The 17,167-nt window shown below is 38.0% G+C and overlaps 1 protein-coding gene across 2 annotated transcripts in view; it reads right to left on the reverse strand.

Moving 5' to 3' along the window:
* The window catches only part of Xpo7 (exportin 7), a 92,799-nt gene that overhangs the window by 36,691 nt on the left and 38,941 nt on the right, over positions 1-17,167 (reverse strand). For both annotated transcript variants that reach the window (XM_036199006.1, XM_036199005.1), the window contains exons 2-4: positions 4,309-4,455; positions 1,757-1,850; positions 765-931 (exon numbers count right to left, since the gene is read on the reverse strand). In XM_036199006.1, coding sequence (XP_036054899.1) covers positions 765-931; positions 1,757-1,850; positions 4,309-4,455 — 408 coding nt within the window. The remainder of the gene's footprint in view (positions 1-764; positions 932-1,756; positions 1,851-4,308; positions 4,456-17,167) is intronic.

Raw genomic sequence — 17,167 nt, forward strand, 5'->3', positions numbered from 1 at the left:
TGGAGAAATGACTCAGTAGTTTTCCAGAGGACCTGGGTTCAAGTCCCAGCACCCATATGGAGGCTCACAACCATCTGTAACTCTAGTCCCAGGGAATTTAAAGCCCTGTTCTGGCCTCTGCAGGCAGTAGGCCTGCAGACATACAGGTGCATAAAATACCTATGTACACTGGACAGGAAGTTCACAGAAGAACAAATAAAGTAGCAAATAAAGACATAAAAGTTTGTCTCACTCATAACCCAAACAATACTACTAGTTATTTTTACTAAGTTATAAAAACAAAAATGCTTAGCTTATAGGGCTGAGATACAAAAAGAGAGTATGCTTAAAAAGTGAACTTTTTTGAAGATTATTTGGAAATATCTTTGAAAGCCATAAATATTTTTATCCTTCTGATTGATTAATTTCAAGGTTAGGAGTTCACTGACAGATATACTTACTCAAGTGTGACAAGATGTGTGTGCTGTAGTAATTACTGAATACTCGACAGCCCCTAATTGAAGCAAACTAAATGTTTACCTATAGAACACCAGGTTAATTATTTTATGACATTTTAGCTTGGTACAGTGTGTAGGAATCTTCAAAACAGACAAGATTTATTTATGCTAAAATGCAAAAATGGTCACACATACGATAAAAAAAAAATGGAGTAGTTCAGATAATATTTAATGTAATGGAAAAATCAGATAAGCATCAAGTCTATTTCTGTTACAGCACCCGAGCTATCTCTCTCTCTCTCTGTCAAACATGTATGTACACTGTACCTGTAAAAACCTTGTGACATCTGTGATTGCATTTCTGAAGACATAGTCATCCTTCTGGCAGTCAAACCAGCCCAGTTTTGTGATTCTGGCGTACAACTGGATGAGTGCTTGTGTCACGAAAGTAGCCAACTTCGGCCGAGTGGCAAGGTAGTTGAGCACATAGTTCCCTAAGGAATGAAATGGTGTGCATGCTAAGGAGGCTTTAAACACAGAGGCTTGTCTTTAGAATACATTTACTAGGCAGAAACAGTAAATTCAGACTGAACTCTCTTAATTCTTCATGCTCCTGAGAAGTGAGGCTTCAGATTTCAGACCATGACAGTGACAATGATGATCTTCATAGCTCTGGGGACTGACCCCAGGGTTCTGTGCATGCTTTAGACCCTTGTAAGCTTGCCCTGCTGACCTCGGTTATGGGCAAGGGTAATCAAGATCACCAAGAGTAATTAAGAGGTTGCCAAGGACTTGTCTGACTTAATTAGAATACTGTCATTTATAAATAGACAAGATGGGGATAGTTAAAACCACAATTTTCTTTTCAGAAAAGTTATTATAAGCTTTTGAATTTAGAATTTTTCATCATCACAAATCTAAAGTACAGCAGCCTTAAATGTACTTTTACATGGCTAAATAATGCTGTATATGCAGAACTAAGAAAGTCTTAAAGTTTTCTGAGGTATCAGTGACAATAAAAAAAAAAAATGACAGAGGCTGGGTGTGGTGGTGGATGATTATAAACCTAACAGGTGTGAGGTGAGATGAGAGGAATGTAGGCTTGAGGTCAGCCTGAGGTACAGTGAAGCCCTATCTCGAAAACAAAAAATTGAATAAGGAAATGTGTTAGCAACCAAAGGGATGGTTCTGGACCCAGAACTCTGGGAAAACACCTGAATCCTAGATACACTTAACTACACTCAACTATTTAACTACTTAGTTACTATCAGCACACTGCAGACTGAATCTCTGAGACAAGCAGAAAGCGCTATACTTACGGATATCTATCCGCTGCTCCAATGGTAGTGGGTTGTTAGTCCGTGACACGAGTTTGGTAAGGCATGTCGCTGCTAGCAACTGGGAGTAGGAAGACTGGAAAAGGAGTGAAGAAAAACAACCACTGACCACTGACTCAGAAGTCAGCTGTAAGGTTTGTGTCACCTTGACATTTCTGCAGTGTTGAAGCAGAGTAAAAGGAAAACTGAACTGTTGGACGGACAGTCCACTATACTACAGAGTTCATCTCCAAACTGTATCTGTGCATTAGTACAGCTCTAGGGCGTGCATATGATCATTTTCTAGTAAACTTCAGACCAACTATTTCTGAGAAAAATTATGTCCTAATAATGGAATATCATTTTATTCTCCTGTGAGGCTTTTAACAACTTTTGGGCTTTCAAAGCACTAAAACATTCCAGCTGGTCATGACACAAGGAGGAATCACGTATGGTAATCTTACATAAAATCATGCAACAGGAACAGATTCAGAACCACTAAAAATAATCTAACTGAAGGTCAAAAATAACTGTCATGAAACTAAGTCTTAAGGACATTCACTCATGTTAGTATTTTTACATAACACCACCAGGTAGAAAAGATTCTTAAGACTAAGAAAAAAAAAAATTGTTGGTGGTGCACTTCTGCAATCCCAGTGCTCAGGAGGCTGAGGCAGGAGACAGCTGTGAGTTCAAGGCTAGCCAAATGCTATATACATCGAGATCCTATCTCAAAAAACAAAACAAAATGAGTAATACAACAGAAAAAAAAGTTACAAAAGTGACTTGGATTTATACTCATACACTTAAACACAGTTTACTGTAAAAATACAAACTGTTAAGTTTTTAGTCATAATTTTAATAGGCCTGCTGAGCCACTGAGAAGTGGGCACAGATGTAACTGTTTTCAGTACTGTACTGATTCTGCTTCTTTCTCTCTTGTTAACTGTCGGTGAGGAACTAGAGTCAACAGCTCAGAGAGTATGTGGGCTCTGGCAGCAGGAGCGAAAGGGCTGGTTGTACATCTCCCAAGACACATGCTCTGGACCAGTCTGCAAACAGTGACTTCATTCAAGAAAAAGCCTCAGTCAGACCACTATTCAACCTGACATGACTTTGTAATCTTTACCTGTTTAGAAAAAGAGCTAGAGTCCTGAACGGAGGTTTTTTTTTTTTTTTTTTTTTTTTTGAAAAAGGATGATTTTAACCAACTATTAATTATTACATAAATATTTTGACAATACTAATGAAAACTAAATAATAAGTCAATTAGAATTCTAATTTTCAACAAATTAGCCCTTTCACAATTTCATATTCTTTTGGCCTAAAGGGTATTTTTTAGAAGTAAATTATTATTATTTTGGTGGTTTTTTTTTTTTTTTTTTGAGACAGCATCTAACTTTATAGCCAAGGCTGGCTTTGAACTCATGGCAATTACCTCACTGCTATGATTAACATTTATAAACAAATTTTTTAGGGACACATTGTTGTTCAAGACACAATACTGTATCATCATTTATATTTCCACCTCCACCAGGCTCACAGTAATTATAGTTAGTATTTGCATCTTTTCTTAGTTTCTTCTTCCCTTTTATCTCTGAAAAAGATAACACAGGTATGTCTAGAAAGTTATTAGAGCATAAAAAAAAAAAAAGCAAGAAAAATAAGACCAAACTGGGTGGCACACGCCGTTAATCCCGGCACTTGGGAGGTAGAAATAGGTGGATTTCTGAGTTTAAGAATCGTCTGCTCTACAAAATGAGTTCTAAGGCAGCCAATGCTACACAGAGAAACTGTCTTACAAACAAACAAAAAAACAAAAAAGAAAGAAAAGAATAGAAAAAATAGAATGGAACTTCTGTTTATGCTATTCCTTTGTCTAAGGAAGGTTAGGCCAGGGGCTGGTCCCCCAAAGCTGGAATTACTGGTATTTGAGAGCTACCTGACATGGGTGCTGGGAACCCAACTCTGGGTCCTTTTCAAGAGCACTTGATGCTCTTAACCATTGATCAATCTGCTCAGCTTCAGTTGGCAGGGATTCGAATTCTAAAACCCAAACTTCCTAGCTAGACACGGTCTCACTTTAAATCTTAGCATGGGAGGCAGAGGCAGGACGATCAGGAGTTCAAGGTCATCCTTAGCTACATACCAAGTTTGAGACTGCCGTATACTATGTGAGACTGCCTCAAAAAACCAACAAAACATTTTAACTTCCAATGTCATGGTCATTTTCCTCAGATTTGTTCAGCAAGCAGTAAGCAGAGCTGAATAGAAAAAAAAGAGGAGACCCAGAAGTTTATCAACAACAAGGACTGACATACCCCTTATATCCCACGAAAGACAGGAGATGACACTGAAACATAAAAACAGAGAACGCATCCCAGGAATCTGGTGCAGGACAGAAATATATGTATAAAGAGTTTACTGATTAGGAGATCATTGTCAACAGATGCTTAAGACTCAGAGCAGAGACTATCCCAGTCTGTCCCTAAAGTTAGAACAGAGCATTTTCCTTAGTTCTTGTTATCCTTTAGGACTGGTTAACTCTTACGTACACTTCCCCTCTCAAGGAGCAGCTGGCACTTGCTCAGGCAATCAGGGCTGTTGGTGAATTCAACCAAGGCTTTCTCTGCCTGCAGTCGAGTGGTTGTATCTGTTGTTTCATACAACTGTTTGCACAGATTCTCTAGTTGGGCCAGGCTCTAGAAAAAACCAGTTAGAAACATGTCAGTTTAGGCAATTACTTATCTATTACACTCTAACTTGAAATTCCTGGACAGAGCTAATCATGCTAGTAAAGCAGGAACCGCCACTCATCACATGCTGAGGAGCCTTTATTTTATAACCATATGTAGCCTCTTTATTTGAAGCATTAGAAAACAATATGATAGAATGCTTAAGATTCCTATACAGTTCTGAGTCATTCCTTTGGGAAATAAACATAAGTGAAATACTTTCTCTTGCAAATAAATACCTCCTAAGTTCCTTTAAAAAATTTCACCAATCTGATAGAGGACTGATCTCCAAAGTACATAAAGAACTCAAGAAACTAGACATCAAAATACTGAACGATCCAATTAAAAAATGGGCTAAAGAGCTAAACAGAGAATTCTCAAAAGAAGAATCTCAAATGGCTGAAGACATTTAAAGAAATGCTCAACATCCGAGAAATGCAAATCAAAACAACTCTGAGCTACCACCATATACCTTGCAGAATGGCTATGATCAAAAACACTAATGACAGTCTATATTGGAGAGGATGCAGAGCAAAGGGAACACTCCTCCACTGTGGGTGTGAGTGCAAACTTGTACAACCACTGTGGAAATCAGTATGGCAGTTTCTCAGAAAATTGGGAATCGAATTACCTCAAGACCCAGCCATACCACTCTTGGGCATATACCCAAGGAATGCTCAATCATACCACAAAGATACATGCTCAACTATGTTCATAGCAGCACTATTCCTAATAGCCAGAACTTGGAAACAACATAGATGCCCATCAACTGAAGAAAGGATTAAGAAAAAGTGGTACATATACACAATGGAGTACTTACTCAGCAGAGAAAACCAATGACAGCATGAAATTTGCAGGCAAATGGATGGAACTAGAAATTATCATCCTGAGTGAGGTAACCCAAACCCAGAAGGACAAACATGGAATGTACTCACTCATAAGTGGATACTAGATATAAAGTAAAGAATAATCAGACTGCAACCCACAGAACTAGAAAGGCTACATAGCAGGGGGGACCCTAGGATGACTGTGGGTTATATTAAGTTTTGGTTTCACTCAATCACTGGGAAAGCCTCGGTGCAACATTTCACTATTAGGATAAGAATTTGTACTGTATCAAGCTGATAATAGAAAAATAAATAAATAAAAAAGAAAAAAATTCCAACAAAAATTCAAAACTTATTTTGTTGCCAATTGTAAAAGTACCAGTAGAAATTGTTGCTAAAATCAAGCACGTAAACTATAATTTAATGCAACACAGACCTTTACATGGTTTTAAATATTCCTTTTGTGTAATAGTTGCTAGCTTGTAGCTACCTACGTAGATAAAGACATCACCTCTACAAAGCTTTTAAGAGAACATTTGAGAATATGGTACACACCTTTCTCCCCGAGTCCCGCATGTCTCAAGTGCAGCACACACTTTTCTGATATATTTAAATTCTTGCTTCAGTTCCACATTTAAAGTGAAAGGGTCAAAATAAATTCAACCCTAGCATCTGCTTACTTGTAGATAAGACAAGGGAAACGCCCCCAAACAAACCTGTCTCCAAATCTTGAACCTGTTCCAGAGGCAGGAAGGGTTTGGGTGTGTGCTTTGTTTATAAGCAAAGAGATACAAACAAATCTACTTCTACTCAACAAGTATTCAAGGCAACAGTTGAAAAGAACTAGTTAAAACCACACTTAATTACCCCCTTTCACTGACTGAAGACAACAGCAAATGTTAGTCTTTAATGAATGGTTTGGACTTTAAGAACTTTGAACAGTAGTGAGCAAGGCTTGGGTTAGTCATTTGAGGGATCTGGCAAGTCGAAGTGACCATTCTGACAAGAATAAAAAGAGAGATACTGAAACAGGCTGTGGAAATTGCCTGAAATACTTTTCATTATGCTACCACTTTCACAAGGCTCTTCCACAAGGCAGGAAGGCCCTTAGGGCAGGATTTTTATTTTATTCAATGTGGTTAATAAATTCCCACCAAAGGTAGAGTCCAGAAAACCCTCAAAGAGTAAAACACCATCCTTCATCCTCAAAAGGGAACAAACAAAAGTGTCTTGGGACTACAGTGAAACTCACTTGTTGTTTCTCCTGACTTCCAGCTACTTCTCACTAGCTTCTGCTCAAAGCAGAGACTGTATCTGTGACGTCAGATCTTAAGCCTGAAGTTCTGAGTCTACTTGATCCCCCACACTCTACATGGCTCACACACATGGGAACAGAGGAGGAATCTTACTGCGTATATGCCACACAACACTTGGGATGTCACTTTTTGCTTGCCAGCACTAGCCTGAGACCCCACTGAAAGTGGAATCAATTTAATTATAAATCCCCACTTTCTTCTTTTTTGAGACAGGGTCTCTCTACAACAGGGCCCTGGCTATCTTGGAATTCCTTATGTAAATCAGGCTGGCCTTGAACTCAGAGATTCACCTGCCTCTGCCTCTGTCTCCTGAGTGCTGGGAGTAAAGGTATGCCACCATACTCAGCCAATCCATGTATTTTAAAACAAAGGATTAAAGTCTCCTTCATAAGGTTTTGTACATCAGACTTCAATTTCCTCATGTAAAATGATCCCCTTAGAACAAAAGGAACAAGTTATTTAAAACAGACAACAGGGACAACATCAAGAAGACACCATGACTACACAGAAAAGTTTGGCTTTAAATTTGGTATTAGGCAACTGCATCAACGGCCTAAGCGTCACAGCCAGCACACACTCTCTAAATAGAATTGCTGCTGCTTAAGGTATAATGAGGCTCCTGAAGGTCTGATTAATCAGTTCTAGTAGCTTCCCCACAGCAACTCTTCTATTATGTTTACTTCAACAAAGCTGGTCATTCTAGTATGGCTAAGCATCCCTTATTACCAGATCCAACATACAGGTCATGGTGGGGCTTTAGTTGCCATTTTGATTTGTTAATTTAGCAGACAAGACACACGGAGGAGTAAGACTGGTAATGAATTCTCAGGCTCATGAAACAAGACTGTTTAAAAACAACAAAACCAACCTGGCCATTTACACAGAAGTCTGAAGAACAACAGCTTCATCTCCGTGTTTCCAGAACAAATAGCTAAGAGTTTTGTTCCCACAAAATCAGTGGTGGTGTCTTAAAAAGATAGGGCTAATAGTCACCTTTTCTATGTTGACCCAAGTACCCATGGAAGGCAAGAGGAATGAGGTATGTATGGTCTTCTGTTCCTAGTGTTTCCACAGCAAATCTAGCAGTTAGGGAGACTTTAAGTCTTCTGTTTTTACATAACCTAAAATAATTTATCTCATTATTATATGATTAGCTATCAAAGCTACTACTTCCACTTTAAAATGGCAACAACCCAGCACAACATGAAAACGGATGGTCAACTTTCTCTCTACTGCTATTATACTCTTTTCACCAAAAAAGCCTCCAGAGATGAAGGGCTATTTTCTGTTTCTGAAACTGTCATGCCTATAGTCCACAGAGCAACTTCTATCTGATGCCACCGAAATAGAAAAGCAAAGTTACAAACTGTAAGGTGATCTTCAAACTAGCAAAGTACTGTTTTATTACAAGAAACTCAGACCATTAACCCTAGCCTAGAACCAGACTGATTTTGCCAATAGCCACATGATGTTAAAATACATGTTAAACATGTATTACCTACATGTCTGTATATACACACATATAAAATACAAACTATAAAATGTAGCCCAATTACTCATATTTCAACATAAGAACTACTGTTGAGACCACAGACCTTACAGTATGATGATTTAACTGAAGAGCTGATTCTACATAAGGAAAATAATTTTGTTTGTACATTGATACCATATTATACAACAAAGTAGAAATTAGCTTGGAACTTACCTTAGTTTGTATACTCTTGGTTTTCAAATACATAACAGTCAAATTAGCCTTACTGCTTAAAAAAACAAAACAAAACAAAACAAAACAAAAGCAAACCTACTTTGGAGATTTCTACTCACAGATTAGGATATATATATATATATATATATATATATATATATATATATATATATATCTATGGAAGGGCTCAATATTTTCCATAAGTATTACCTGGAAACAATGAGCATAACCCATGGATCAGATTTCTAAGTGTTTTTCTGAGAGTGTGTCCTTGACCTGACTGCTACCTGACAGAAGCCACATGGCATTACAAAATGAAGATGCAGGACACCAGTCCTAATGGGAAAACAAACACACAAACAAGCAAGCAAACACAGAGAGGATTTACTAACTTAATATCTGAACTTTCATAATTAAGATGATTCAACTACAAAAAAAGAATTTGGGGAAAAATTAGGCCATGCCCAACCCATTTAGATCCTCCTCACTGGCATTCTGCACACTGAAAAACATTAGTGTTAGGGATATTAAAAGAGAAGATATTGAACTTCTGCCAGAAAATAGGCTACCTGGGGGACCTAGAAGGTAAATGGGATAGATGGACAAGGGTATACTTGGAAAAAAAAAATTGAGTCAAGATGGTATCTTATTGTTAATAATGAGTATCCAATCAACACAGGCGTAACTAAAGAACTCTTAACCACTGAGTGGCAATTATTATTGGTAGGTTGCAAGAACAGTGGGCCAGCAAGACGGCAGGTAAAGATGCTTGCCATGTAAGCTGCTGCTGCTGTTCATTACAACCAAGCTGTTCACTCTAGGATGGCTAGGCACCTGTCATTATTAAACTCACAGATCCCCAGAATCCATATAAAAGTGTAAGGAGAAAAAGGATTCTACAAAGATGCCCTCTGACCTAAACATACCCACTGTGGCATACATACACACATACGCCAAACAGCAAAACAGAATTATATTGTCACTTGTATATTAATTTATATAAGAAAATCTGGATGAATTTATATAAAGTCATTTACAACTGAGAAGTGAGGTTATGGGAGATTTGAAAGTCCTGTAACTTGAAAAATGTAAAGGTTAGCTTTTTAAAATGGCATTAATTTGTGTGTTTTTGTGTGTGTGTGTGTGTGTGTTGTTGTTGTTGTTGTTGTTTGTTTGTTTTTTCGAGACAGGGTTTCTCTGTGTAGCTTTGTGCCTTTCCTGGAACTCACTTTGGAGACCAGGCTGGCCTTGAACTCACAGAGATCCGCCTGCCTCTGCCCAGCATTTCTAGAAGAGCAGTATGCCTTTTTTATTTTTGGTTTTTCCAGACAAGGTTTCTCTGTGGAGCCCTGGCTGACGTGTCTCTGTAGCCCAGGCTGGCTTCAAACTCAGAGATCTGTTTGCCTCTGCTTCCCAAGTGCTAGGATTAAAGGCATGGGCCACCACACCCCGGAACAGTGTGCTTTTTTAACTTCAGGTGTCTCTCCAGCCCCTATGTCAAAGTTTATAATACTCTATTTCAAGTTATTATTTTTCTTTTCTTTTTTCAAAATCAACCCCTTTAATTAGTAATGATCTTATTTACTTAGTTAGGGACAAAGACTAACTATGGAGCCCTGTCGGCCTGGAACTTGCAGCAATCCTCCTGCATCTGTTTCCAGAGTCATGGGATTACAAGCATGTGCCACTAAGCCTGGCAGAATAATTTATTAACAGCAATCAGAATTCATAAAGCCAAAGAAAACAGAAAGTATCCTCCAGAAGCTAATTAAAAATTTTATTCGTAACCAGTTTCTATTTTGTGCTTAATATTGGTGGTTTTGTTTTGTGTGGACCCGGCTGGCCTGGAACTTACAGAGATCTGTCTGTCTTGGCCTCCCAACTACTAGGATTAAAAGCATATGCTACCAAGCTGGAAAATATTGGTAGTTTAAATAAGAAGAGAAACAATACAAAAACAAACAATAAAAAAAACAACAACAAAACCCCCAAACCAAAACCAAACACTTAAAAGTCTCTTCCTAAGTAGTTAATTACCAGTCAAGTTCTCATAAGTTATTTCAGAGAGGCTTATTACACTGGAGTCAGTGGGAAAATTTCCAGCTCTCTGAATGTTTACATATGCAAATTATTTATTTTTAAAAGTTTAAGAAAAATGTTTATGAAACCAGTATAGATTAGACATTAATATGCGTTTCAGAGGGCATCCAAACAGCCAACAGGCTAAGGTTTGTAATCTCTGGCATCTCCAGGAAATCAGAGTTCAAATCACAAAGATACTCATTAGGACAGTTAAAATGGAAAGGCCAAGATCACTGTTGGGCTGCACTTCAAGAAGATTCACACACTGTTAGGCTGAGCTGATTCAAACATGTCAGAAACGTGGTAGTATCTATTAAAGCTAAACTTCAATACCATAAATGGAACGGTTCCCAAATGGAAAGCCAAATGCATTTAAAGCAGAATGGATAAATATTCTGATTTCTAGTCTGGGTGCATGTTACCCATGAATGTCTACTTTATATTAATCGAGCTTTTTATTTATAATTTGTGCAGCCTTTTGAATGTGTAGACAAATGACACAGCCCTCCCCAATTCTCCAGGTATTTATTCTGTCCATTGCTCTCTATGGTAATGGAAGAGATGTTCCTCAATATCCTGCAACTACACTAGAGATTAGTTACATTAACTCATGCATTGGAACTAGGCCTCCTGTATTTGCTCAGCAAATAACTAAGGCAAGGTTTCTGGATATATTTGGGATATCATATTTTCAAATAGTACCGAGGAGGTAACACTTTTTAGCTACAGGTGCTGTGTAATGTCTACTGACTAAAGCAAGATAAAATGCATACTTCCGTAAGAGATACTACTCTGCAGAGGGCTGCATGCATTAGATAAGGATAGTAAGAGTGCCACTGTGTGAGACTGCAAAATTCCATACTGACTCAAAATATGAATCAATTCTAATATAAAAAACACACACATGATCTTTGCATTGTGGGTAAAATATATAGCCAAAACATGTTAACAAATTATTTTATGAGGTAAACAGACTGACTACCTGGACATTTAATGTTCTTTTTAATTATATATTTAACCCATCAGCATTCACTTAATCTGTCTTAGGTTCCTTGTCACAGTCACAAACAGTACAGAGGCCTACAAGTTGCAGAATTTAGACCTATTGAGGTTTCACACAAGCAATCTGAAATGAACCAGAGACATTGCTGGTTTGGGCCTCGTAGTGTAGCTTTAATGTTTGACAAAACTGGTGAACAGTATCTGATTTTACAGCTTTACACACACACACACACACACACACACACACACACACACACACAAAAAAAAAAAAAAAAAAAAAAAAAAAAAAAAGGAGGTTGGGAAACACTGTCTCTTAGCCAGTTGTTGCCAAGAAGTGCTTCCCAGGGGGGCAGGCTCCTACACTTCCCCAGAAGAGACCTGGCTCTTTCCTTGTGCCCTACTGCAAATTCTGATTTACATGGTTCATCACAGCGTGAGAGATGTGACAATCCTGATTGTATAGTAGACTTTGGCTTAGCACAATCCTTTGAGCATAGAGGGCTACACATAACTTAATAACAGGAGCTTATTTCTCATAGAAGTAAGTAGATTTAATTATATGAGTGTTTGTTTTTTGGAGATAGGGTCTGTGTAGCCCAGGCTGTTCTGAAACTTGCTGTGTAGATCAGGCTGTCTTGGAACTCAGAGATGTACCTATCTCGGCCTCCCTGTGCTGGGAAACTGAAGGGAGGGCAACCATACTGGGCTATTACATGATCTTTGAAAGAAATTTCTAGTTCTATAACTCTATGAATAGTACTATTGTCCATTTTTTTCTTTTATTTGTTTTTGAGACACAATTTCTCGGTGTAGCCCTGGCTGTCCTGGAACTATGTAGGCCAGGTTAGCCTTGAACTCTCTGATGCCTCTGCCTCCCTAGTTCTGGGATTAAAGGTGTGTACCACTATACCCTGCTTATCTTTCTACTTTTAATTAGATGGACAAATAGTAAATGAAGTAAATGAAGACAACAATCAGGGCACTTGCTTTTTTTTTTTTTTTTTTTAAATTTAAGAGTGAATTATAATCAGAGGAGTTGGTCAGAGTCAGTAAAGTTTAACCACTAGAACTTGTGTTAAGGGTAAAAAAAGAAAAAAAAAAAGCTGGACGTAGTGGCACATGCTTAAAATTTCAGTGCTGGGGAGGCTGGGACAAGTGGATACCCGAAAGTTGCTAGTCAGCAGCTCAGTCTAGTTAGTGAACCCCTAGATCCATTCTCAAAAAAAACCAAGATGGACAGCTCTTGAAGAATGACCCCCAAGGCTGATCTTTGACCTCCACTTGTACACACACAATACACTTAATTTCTTTTTTTAAAAAGATGTACTCATTTATGTATATGAGTGCTCTATTTGAATGAATGACTGCATGACTGAAGAGGTCACCAGTTTACATTAGAGATGACTGTAAGCCGCCATGTGGTTGCTGGGAATTGAACTCAGGACCTGTGGAAGAGCAGCTAGGGCTCTTAACCACTGAGCCATCTCTCCAGCCCCCTCCATAATACACTTATACACACATAAAATATACAGAGCAAACTATACTTAATCTTATTCTATTAGCCGAAGGTGGGGAAGGAAAAGACAATGTATTCAAAATCATCTTAATTTCTCCTTTTAAAGTCATACCTACTTCATAAGGTTGTAAAAATCAATGAGGTAATAATATATGTAAGTTGCTACTGGCTATTAGCTATTAGAATAGAGCAGCCTTTACATTTGCTTGCATACAAATGCACACAAAATCTGTAATGGTTCCAGTAAAGGGATTATAAATGTCTTGTCCCTGTGGAGATACAGGTCCTTATTCTTTATGAATTCTGTTCTTCTGAATTCACCTACTCGTAAAATATATCTACAACCCACAAATCTACATTCACTCACAGTGCTTTCAGTCACTGGACATGCACAGGGAAAAGCCTGAGTTGCTGGAAACACATTTCTCTCTAAAGGGGGACTCTCACAATACAAACAAGTATATAGTCCTTTTTGTTGTTTCATTTCATACTATGTTTTGGGCTTCCACTTTTTGTAGTTTTGTGCTTTTTATTGGTGATTTCACTGCTGAAAACGAACCCCCCCCCCATACATATTGCTCAAGTGGTGGTTTCTAGCTTGTGCTCGCTCCTGTGTTTGTGAAGGCTGTGATGTGCTTTATGAAGAAATTGTCTGATAAATGAAAAATGTTTGATAAAGCTTGTTCAGGCATGTGTGATAGTGCTTTTGGCCAATGGTTCAGTGTTAAAGTGTCAATAATAGTACTAAATAATGCGTCTTTAAACAGAAGCATAGCTTATATAATAACTAGTTGATGAAAATGTGTCCAGAGGTTGGCAGGTACCTAACCTTGTATTTCCTCTAGGAGAAATGGTTCAGAATCTGCCAATTCAGTGTTCCTAGACATTTTATAAAGTATAATTCCAGGGAATAATGAGGTTACAATACAGTTGTGTTTTGGCCTCATATTTGATCAAACAGGTATTTACTATTCTATTTATATAACATCTATATTAATATCTATAATGTATTTCAAAATCTTGGACAAGTATTCTAAATGTTTGCTTCAACTGCCATTTGTCTTACATATATTTAGAATGACCTTACTGAGTACTAATACAAACATGATTGCATTAATGAATGATGAAAAAGACAAAAAGAATATGTCTAGTACACAGTAGGAATGTCATAAAAATGCCTTGCATAGACAGGTAACTAAATCTGTAAGAAGAATTCTACAGTGACTTTGGATTAAAATTGCAATTGACAACATGCTAATTTTACTTTTCCCCAAATTCAACTAACTAAAAAGATTAGGGAGAGAAAAAAGATGTCAACTCAACCCAATAAGGATAGGGAAGACAGAGAGGACTTTAAGAGTTCAGAAATGCCAGTAGTAACTGATTTAAATAACCTAAGACAGTGAAGTTCCTTTCCAGTAGGGATAACGAAGAAAACAAACTTGATTTATAATGCACGCTTACAGTAGAGTGAAGTGTGCTGTCCCAAAAAAGGACGATGCAAGCATTTAAAAAGCAGATGCCCTGGCAGTCTCTCTTACTCCATGTCTCTAAATGCCTGTCTTTTTTAGAATGGGAGACAGAGAGGCAGTAGGAGTATACTTGAGGACATGCACTCTACATACCAAAACAGGTTCACAACTGGCTGCTTCCACATGGAAATATGACCAAGCCTTCCCTCACCATGCTGGTAGATTGACCTTGCTCTTTAGGCAGGAGTTTGGAAGAATTTCACCTTCAAATACTGAGAGTTGAAGATACACTGACATAGAGTTATCCTACAAATGCACACAGACAGCTCTACTGTGATGCCCAAGTTCACCCACCTCATCCTAAGAGCTCCCATCAGCTCCAGAGTAGGTTCTTCCTCTTGATTACAAACAAACAATTGAGGATTATCAGCAACCTGCAGAAAACTTTAGCCTAGAAGGCAGAGCTAAACAAGCAACAAGAATCAATTGAGAATAGAAACTAAGCAGGAAAGGACAAGAAGAAAGGGAAAGGGATGAGCCCACCAGAGATTTAAAAACAACAGAAAAGCACAACTGTGGAATACAAGGGTGTTAGGGAAAAAGAAACATTGAAGTGACAGATCTTAGAAAATACAAATATGACACCAGAGACAGAAGGTCGGTAAAAAAAATTAAAGTTGCACAAACAACTGTTTACTTAAAATGGCTGGCCTTTCCCCCTGATCTCCAGGCAAGCTTTATTAAAGCACAAATAAAATATCACCACAGGGAATTCTCACTTTAAGCTTTCATCTAAATGTAGGGATTTCCAAATTTCTGACATTGCAACCTGTCACAGGTTGGACATACCTACCCTGAGGTGTGGTTAAAAGACCCAGTGAGACTCCGCTGGAGAAAACAAAAGATTTTCCTTGACAGTGGGTATCAACTAAAGATAGCTTCTTGGTTAGTGGTTAGAGCCCATGTCTATCTCCCCCTCTCAGTACTGACACCTGTTGGACTGAACATGCACAAGGTTTATGTGTGCTTTTTTTGGCTTTTGATTTATAAATGGTGTTATGATAAGAAAAAAAAAAAAACCACTAGTTTTTGTCACTTTCACTTCCTTCTTCATAAAAACCTTAAGGCTGTCTCTCTAATGTCTTTTATAAAACTTGATTCTGCCATGCTAACAGTACTGAAAGACCAAAACAGTATACACTGCTATGAAAATAGCAAGGTAAAAGAGTATGTAAGTCAGGAAGGTCACCCCAAGAAAGGATGTGGTCACCTAAGTTATTTGTTAGTTCAAACCTACGGTTTAAAACAACCACATGCAAATACATTTTTCTGCTATTTTACCATTTGTTATGGTGTGAGTGTGCAATGTTCCCCATATCTCATGTGCTTGAGCACTTGGTCCCAACTGGAAACACTGGTTTGGGAGGTTATGGAACCTTCTACACATGGCCCACATGGTGTAAGGCCATAGAATTCATGATTAGAGACTGAAGTCTTTTACTTCTTAGTCAGCTGTCAAGAAATATGAACCAGTCACTGCATGTTCTACTGACATAGCCCAGAGATTCTCCCACTGCCACACCCTCTCCAACACGATGGGATCTATTTCCTAAACTGTGAGACAAAATGAGGACTTCTGCCTTTAGGTTCCTTCTTTCAAGTGTTCTATAACAGCAACAAAACACAACTAACAAACCATTCGCCTAAAGACTATTTCTATAAGTAGGACTATACAGGGAAAATGATAACAGTGTCACCCCACAACTCTAACTAGTTAAATTAGTGTGATATTATCTTAATATTATCTGGTTTTAAAGAAACTTAATACTGATCTTTATTATGTAGCAAGAGTGGTTAAACAGTTGACTTTCCAAGTTCAGAAAGCGATAACCTACTGGTTAGGCATTAAAGGCGTCAAAGGGTGAATGTTTACATAAACTTTTACATCAGGTAGACTTTAGTTTCCAAGAGCTATTTGTTTTGAGTTATTAGGTAACTTATACTGTAATGGGATGCTGTTGGGTAGTATACATTGATGATTTTAAATCTATGCTTTGTTTAGGGGTGGGAAGTTTGAAACAAGGTTTCTCTGTGTAACCCTGGCTGTCCTAGAATTGGCTCTGTAGCCCAGGCTGGCCTCAAACTCAGATCTACCTGCCTCTGCCTCCTCAGTGCTTGGATTAAGGCGTGAGCCATCACTGTCCAGTTTAAATCTATGCTTTCACTAATTTTTGCATATTCAAACTTGAGTATTTTATGCAAAATCTTATTAAAATAGTAAAAGTGGAATCATTATATCCAATAGAGCAAAGGAAGTGCTCACACGTCTCTGAGGTCATTAATCACCAAGTCTCCTCATTGTGTTGGAATGACTAGAAAAGAAGGATGTCAGAAACTCCAAGGTCTCAGGGTGCTCTCTCTCTTTTTTTTTCTTTCTGAGACAGAGTTTCATCTATCCCAGGCTGGCTTAGGACTAGATATGTAGCCAAGTATGACCCTGACTGATTCGATTGTCTATATGCCAGGATCCCCACTTCTCTTTATACTTTTAATCCTTACAGTTTCTAGACTTACATAAAATACACTTACAAAGGGAATCTAACTTGCTTAAAAGAATGAAAAGGCTAGCAACAGACAGGAAGAAGAGGCTGAGGCAGGTGGACTGCCCTGAGTCTAAGGCCAGCCTGGGTTACAGAGTTCAACTCTGTCTTAACAAAACAAAATACAGAAAAGAAAACAAACAAAATAAGCAAAACTTC

This window comes from Onychomys torridus, chromosome 9 (genome assembly GCF_903995425.1).
Source record: "Onychomys torridus chromosome 9, mOncTor1.1, whole genome shotgun sequence".
NCBI lineage: Eukaryota > Metazoa > Chordata > Mammalia > Rodentia > Cricetidae > Onychomys > Onychomys torridus.